This window comes from Haemaphysalis longicornis, unplaced genomic scaffold (genome assembly GCF_048455015.1).
Source record: "Haemaphysalis longicornis isolate Haplotype H1 unplaced genomic scaffold, Haemaphysalis longicornis Haplotype H1 scaffold_4, whole genome shotgun sequence".
Lineage (NCBI taxonomy): Eukaryota > Metazoa > Arthropoda > Arachnida > Ixodida > Ixodidae > Haemaphysalis > Haemaphysalis longicornis.
Window position 1 is genome coordinate 116561069 of NW_027526361.1, and position 7457 is coordinate 116568525.

Consider the following 7457-nt stretch of genomic DNA (forward strand, 5'->3'; position numbering starts at 1 on the left):
GTGCGGCATGACGTCCGGTGGGCGGGTGTGATAGCAGGTGAAGGAGGCGATGCGTGGTAGAATTTGTGATAAGGGCAAAGGCGAGAGGCTTTTCGTCGAGAAGCTAATGTTTTAAGGTTGGCGCGGCGTTTGAGGGCAGATACGCTAGTGCAATGTGAATAGTCGGAGTAAATAAATCTAATCGCACGGTTTTGAACAGCTTTTGTGCGCCTCTTGATGCGAATTACTCCGACAGGCACAAAGGCCGCGCTTGAGGCTGCAGCTTCCCCGCAGTCGGAGCTCTGAAGGCACCTGTTCCACGCACGTGCCGCCACGTGAACCTGTCCCGGCGCACGCATCGGGGTAATTCTTGTTCCATTCTGGAAGATTGCCGGGAAAGCCGGTTTAGAGCCCTGTGCTGCTGGCCTGACGACCCGGTGTCAAATCCCGCAATAACCCAATTTATTTTCTCTTTGAGTACCATTCCTGCCATTTGGGTACCATTCGTGTCGTCGCAGACGACTAATACGGTCACTTAACGCGGTTGATGGGACACGTGGCGATTTCGCCTTCATATTAATACGCAGCATTCTTTGCCGTGTGCCCCCACAGCCGGGATCGTGCAACGCCCTGTGTGCGCACAAAAAGGCAGAATCGGCGAAGGAAGAATTTATTCGTTATAATAGCGCGAGTAAAGGTAATTGGTAGAGCAGAATTAAAAATTACAACCAAGAAGAAAGATAGAAAAAAAGTTTACAAATACGATCTGACGCAATCAAAAATATGAATCCTCCCAAAAACGAAGGCAACTAAAAATGCGTGACAAATATCGTTGGAAATACGGATAAAAATAACGAAAACGAACAACCCCGCACAACAGAAAAATACATAACAGGCTAATATGCGGAAAAATACCTAACAGGCTAAGTAATGCCCCTTAATCCGATATAACGGTATAAATTTACATCATTTCCTGCAGATAGCAGCAAAAAGGTGTTGATCGTGGAAGCAATTGCCGGCATATCACGCAAGGCTAGATCCATCCGTTAATGAAGATCACCACCACCACCACCACCGTACATCATTGGCGAAAAGAAACAAAATAAATCCTAAACACAATAAAATACCCCAACGCAATGGGCTTCTCATAGCCAAATCTGCCTGTAAACAATTCATACTCTAGACCAGTGGCATAAGAATGTCCCGCATTATACTCGGTGACAACTTAAGAACGGCACCGGAAGTTGCCGCTGTGCCTTATCACCGTAGCCGGATGTTTCTCCGCGCGGCGCAAGTAGGGCGTTACTGGGAAAATTTGAACATAGCGTGAGCCGTTCCCGTGATTTTTTGGACTTAATATGCTTATAAACGACTCCAGTGACAACAAACATACTGCGTGAGACAAGGCAGACGATATCACGCATTCATAGCAAACCCCTTTCAAAACTCGCGCGCACTGACGTCACGGGTCCGGCGCTTTGGCGGAGTGATACACTACATGAGGTGGTGCCGTTCTTGAGTTGTAACCGAGTATAGTAAGCAATTCTCAGAATTTCTGCGCTCTTTTATTACCACAGGGACCGTGTGCACCGAAGGAGTTGTCAACGTCCGACACGTGGTGGCCATCGACGTTTCTGCGACCGCGTGCCCGTCCCTTCCTCTGGAGACCGCAGCCCATCCGGGAAGGAGCCCTACTCGGCAGGGTGCGGAAACCTCGTCTCAGATTGCCGAACGTGCAAAGACATCCTGGGTTTGTTGCACGGGGACACCGCTAACCGAGTGCCAACGCGTTGTGCACAGGTGTATAGAAGCTGTCGTCAACATGAGGCAGCAAACTCACTCGTCACAAGTAACTGCTCGAATGGAGTCCACCCAATAGAAGAAAAAATGTCATCTGGAAGGAAGGCTCTTACGTGGTTTTAAGCCTCTGGCTCCCGTCGCACCTACTGCTAAAGGTGGGTTTGCGTCTTTATTGTTTTTCCCCAGGAATCTCATGTTTGCGAAAGTGTGTGGAGGTTACCTGTTTGAACTTGTGCTCTTGAAATAGTTAGAACGTACGATTTTCATAAATTCCTTAGATCAAACACGAGTCAGTACGTTCAATCTGTGAATGTTTTGGCGCGAAAATTAGCAGCCCCTGTCTTGAGACAGAGATGATTGAAACACGAAGCTTTCTTTCTCTCGTGCAACCTGAACCAAGGTCGAATTCCGAAATTCAAATTGCTTCAACCGTGTTGGAATGTCGCAATCGGATAGACGTCGCCTAGTTGGTATTCCAGAATCAGTCGCTATAAAAATACAAAGATATTTAATATAAGGCGTATATACCAGGGGCAAGAATGTACAATGAGAGAAATGAGAGTTGCACAGAAACCAAAGGTGTTTGGGCTCATTTTGCGGAGTCGATTATGGAAACAAATGAGACTAGATTTAGCAAAATTGACAGAAATAGCCAAGAATAAATCGTTTGCTTCCTGAACAGCGTCTTACAAGGAGGATATTGCTTCTAGGTAAACAGGCGCCACGGATAAAATAATGGTGTCATTTGCGTATTGTTTTAATGGACCGGGTACATGATAACAAAAGTTTTTTACATATGCGTAAAATACTAGGCTCAATATTGATCCCTGGGGGACCCTATCAAGTATAGTTGTAAAGACAGAGACAAAACGTTTAAGGCCGCAAGGGCTAATTCGGGGGAGGGGTGGTGACCGAGGGAGGAAGGCAGGGACTTTGCCAGCCTGAGCGACGGTGGCTTCTTGCACCGCCAAATCCGAGCTTCCCAACGCCCTCGCCCAGTGCTCACCGTCTAGAAATGGGACGAATGGTTTGTGAAGGCATTTCCAGAGGAGGTGATTCATGGTTTGGACCACCCCACAAGCGTGGCAGTGGAGTGAAGAGTACCGAGCGGGGTAGCTGCGGTGCAGGCGAGAGAGGCGAAGAAGAGTGTACGTCTGCACTAAGCTCCATAAGCGTTAACTCTCCAACTGAGGCAGGCTGTCGCCTGACACTTAAATAGTTTTCGAGGAAATATAAAAATATACCCCGAAACTCTGACCCTCCCAGTTTATTGAGCAAAGAGGGTGAAAAGACTGTGAAAACTTCCACTAATATGGAATACACCACTTTGTTCTTCTCAAAAGAAGACCCGCCGCGGTGGCTCAGTGGCTAAGGCGTTGCGCTGCTGAGCGCGAGGAGAGAGAGAGAAACTCTTTATTAAACAGGAAAATGCAGAGAGGTTTGCCGACATGAGTTCGCCGGCATGCTACTCTGCGGGAAAAGGAGGAGAGGGAAAAAGGTGGTAGGTGTAGTGAAGAAAAGGAGAGTAGTAGTAGAGAAAAAAAAATAAAATATGATCCTTCTTCAGGGTATTGAGTTCAAAGGTTCTTGAGATGGAGGAACGACTACAATTTAGTGGACACACCAATGTCCTTGGGAATTCGAATAGCGCGGACAAGATTTTCGCTGAGCGGAGGGAGAGGGCCATGGTCCAAGTACCAATCTTAATGTCAATGGTCCAGGGTGGAGGCAATCAATTTTATGTTGTAAACAGCACCTTTAAAATTCCTATCTACGTCGGATCGGCCAGACATCAAGCCCGTATCGCGATATTTGTGGTTCACTTGAAACTGTTGAACACATATTACTGAGCACGAGGACGCGGGTTCAATCCCCGGCCGCTGCAGCCGCTTTTCTGATGGAGGCGAAAAGCAAAAACGCCGGTGTGTACGAGATTTCGGCGCACGTTAAATATCCCCAGGTGGTCAAAATTAATCCGGAGCCCTCCATTACGGCGAGCCTCAATGCCTGCGTTGCGTCGACTTTTAAACCCTACGATCTTCTCAAAAGAATAATTCAGCAGATGGAAAAAAAATCCTGGAGTTATAATTGTGTGCCACGCCCACGAATAAAACCGTTTTCATGTGTTTTGCATTCAAGTAGGCTGCCATCGTTTTTAACTAATGATTGCCTAATGTTCGGCTGATTTAAGGCATGATAGAAATGTTCAGGATTTGACAGAGCTAATAAAATTTCGCTGGTTGCACCATAATTTCTGCAAAGTGCCTTTGTATTAAGATTCCATGAATCCCACAATATTTGCTCGGTTTTAAGCTAGAAATAATAGTTTTTAGATCGCATTAGGAAAGACAGGGAAGATATGCGGAATTCGGTGTGTTTTCTGGCGTGGTGTTATCTGCGCGAAGCAGGAGCACCATCAGTTTTGTAGATTTTTTTTTCTTCTCTGACTTTGCAAAGCTCGAACAAGCTGCGGAAATACACACAAAAAAGTGACTTTTTTAAAAAGGGATAACAACAGTAGCAGACAATAGAAAATTGGTCAAGTATATTGGAAAACAAGTATCTTCGGCAGCAGCTTTTTATATCAAAATATTCTTGAAGTTCATTGCATTTGTGAGTTTTGAATTGTCAGTTTGCCGGAACTGCATGTCTCTGGCCGAATGTTCGGCTGAATTTCAGCGGCTTAAGGAAACGCCACCGTGTAAGTGCACGGTGGCCTATATCGGTAGATTACACCGATGTGAATACAAATAATACAAAGCAACTTAGTTACGACAATCGTCTATGTCACCGATATTGGTATCTGCGTTGTACCTGTACGTATCTGTATATATAATGTGGTGTTACTGTGCCTACCTTACCATACAAACATTTACCGCAATATTCCCCTTCTTCCTCCATACAGTCGCTAAACAGTCATACCTGCAAAATTCCTATTTGTGAACTACTAAAATATCCCGTTCGTCTATCATCCTAACATTTTCTGTTTGCGCTCTTGCAGGAAACCTGGCGCAACAGAAACATCGATTCATCGTACATGTCCGTACTCTGCTGATCCGATGGCACACTTCATTGCGCTTTCTGTCTTGACAGTCAGTTGGCTAGCGTCCACACACACCTTGAAATGGGATTGTGCGGCCGTGCTTTCAAGGCGTAAGATACAGCCAGGTTTGGCCGAAAGTGTTTTTCGTTGTAACACTGGACGGGGCGAGTGTCCACGGCGCCCATTATATTGTGGATATCATCATTACGCAGTTACTTGCTCTTGCGCCCCGAATTGTGGGTTCTACGGCGACTGCTGCTTAGAGGAAAATGTCACTGAAATCACATCGAGCACTGCTTCATGCGTCAGAGTAAACGTGGGAGGACTGTACGAAAGGGACATCTACATGATATCGAAATGCCACGTCAACTGGCCGGACGATATGAACAGGTACAGTTGTGAGCGAGCAGGGAATTACGGCGAAATGTTTTACAGAATCCCGGTGACCAGCGAGAGAATGGTGACGTACAGAAATGGCTTTTGCGCTCTTTGCAACTACGATCTCAACGACACAGCGATATATTGGAATTCATCGGGCCTTAATGAAGCCACCTTTCATGTCGAGCTTCCGGATATTGTAAAAGCAAATGAGGACTTGTTTCTGCGGCCTTGTTCACCAGATTTAGTGACAACACAAACCTGCCCAGAAGGATCGGAAGACCAAGTGGCTCGAAAGTGTTCAACGTACTTCGCTCCGGTCAGTTACAGCAGTTCTAGTTTAGTGTTCAAAAACGCGTTTTGCGCCGTCTGCAACGGGGTTCAAATTTCCCAGGTCGCATGTGCACGGCCCGCCGTGGTCCCTAAGACACAACACATCTTTCATTTCGACTTTACGGCGCCAAATTTGCTAACCCTCATTCGACCGGTCGTCAGGAACGACTTCTGCTTTTCGTCGTATCAGGGCACGTGCTACATTAAATCTGCGCAGTACTATTACGTACAAAATTTGATATCTACGGAAAGCTCGGATGTCATGAATTCCACAGCGTTTCCGTCGAACGTCAAGCGCTCCTACAGTATCCAGAATTACTTTACGATTGCTTGTATCAGCTTGTCTGTTATCTGCCTTTTGCTGAAAGCGGTAGTCTACGCAACCAGGGAAAGCACCCGAACGTTCTCCGCAAGGTGTGTTCTCTGTCTGTCCACGACCTTATTCTGCTGCCATTCTCTTTTTCTCGTTGCTAACAGCTTCAGAGCTCCCCGAACTGTTTGTTACGTGTTCGCCGTTACTCTCCACTATGGCTTCCTCTCTACATTTGTCTGGACCAGCGTACTGTCGTTTGACATATGGAAGAATGTGGCGGCCATTCGGCATACATCGACGAGAGAGAAGGATTTTGTCTTCTACTGCGTGACTTCGTGGGCGTCACCTGTGCCCGTTGTAGCGCTTGGGGTGACGTTAGACTCGCTGTCCTCAGAATTCGCTCTTGCGCCACGCTACGGTCTCTACAGCTGCTGGATTAGTAGCATTTGGGGTCAAGTTTCACTTTTTTTAGTTCCCGTTCTGCTGCTGCTGCTGGTAGACGTTGGCCTCTACGCGCACATTGTGATATATATTCGCAAAACGTCCCATCAAGCAGACGGCTTCGACTTCAGGAGCCGAGGAGAGCGCTCCAACATGGCATTGTATGTGAAGCTTGCTATGATCATGGGCGTCACCTGGCTGATTGGGTTTGTGGCTGCTTTCGTCAACATCACGGCCGTGGACATTGTTGTCATCGTGTTGATCGGTGCCCAAGGTGTGTACCTGTTTGTGGCCTTCAAGGACTACGAGCATCTGCTTCCCAACTGTTTCGCCAAAGCGGCACGAACTGAAGCGGCAAATGACAGTTAGTTTGAAATATCGAGTGTAAAAAGAATTTTTGCGAGATGTTTTGATGATGTGGTTGACATCTTGTCGTGTAATATAGCAAAGCAATAAACCAAATTCTTACAGGCCTAGCTGTATACAGACCTTGATTGTTTGGCTCTACATCCTGCCATCACACCTTACAGAGCAGTGAAATATTTTTTAGCAAGGTTGGCTCTGTGACACATTTAATCGTGACTGGTTAGCTCTGCAATAATGTTCCCACCTAACTAGTCCGCTTTATTACGAATTATATTTATTTTATTTTTTATTTATTCACAATACCCCTAAAGGCCCCCGTGAGGGGGTATTAAATAGGGGGGTTACATAGCACACGTTTTGTATTAGCGCAGTAAAGCGGAAAAAATAAACAAAAAGAAGCAGGAATGTTCACACTGAAAACGCAAATAAATATACATTGTAAACTTGAAAACGCAGTAATCAAATCATTATAGCAAACAAAAAAGACAGGAATATAATACAGATGGTTCAAACTCAAGCACGACACGATGTACAATCTATCAGAACAACAAGAACAAAAATAAAATACAGAGCAAAAATGAAAATGTTCAGTACACAATTTCAAGAACGGGAAAAAAAAAATCCAAAAAGAAGAGGAAAGTGCTAGGTTAGCTGTTGAATTAGTTCCTGGAATTTCGTGTTGTCTTTTTGAGAAGCGATATGAGATGGTAGATTATTCCATTCGACTATGGTACGTGGAATGAAAGACCGGGCAAAGGCAGATGAGTGGCAGTTTGTGCGTTTAACTTTGGGTCTCGGCGAGGG

At 45.8% G+C, this 7457-nt stretch overlaps 1 protein-coding gene across 1 annotated transcript; it reads left to right on the forward strand.

The window, feature by feature from the left end:
* Positions 1–1795: 1795 nt before the first annotated feature.
* On the forward strand, positions 1796–6750 carry LOC144180515 (uncharacterized). Its single transcript, XM_077708846.1, has 2 exons — positions 1796–1934; positions 4781–6750. The coding sequence occupies exon 2, from the start codon at positions 4839–4841 to the stop codon at positions 6654–6656; it is 1818 nt and encodes a 605-aa protein (XP_077564972.1). The 5' UTR covers positions 1796–1934; positions 4781–4838; the 3' UTR covers positions 6657–6750.
* Positions 6751–7457: the final 707 nt, after the last annotated feature.

What these genes read in the sequence shown, in the direction of transcription:
- LOC144180515 (XM_077708846.1), top strand. Translation starts at nt 4,839, where the DNA reads ATGGCACACTTCATTGCGCTTTCTGTCTTGACAGTCAGTTGGCTAGCG.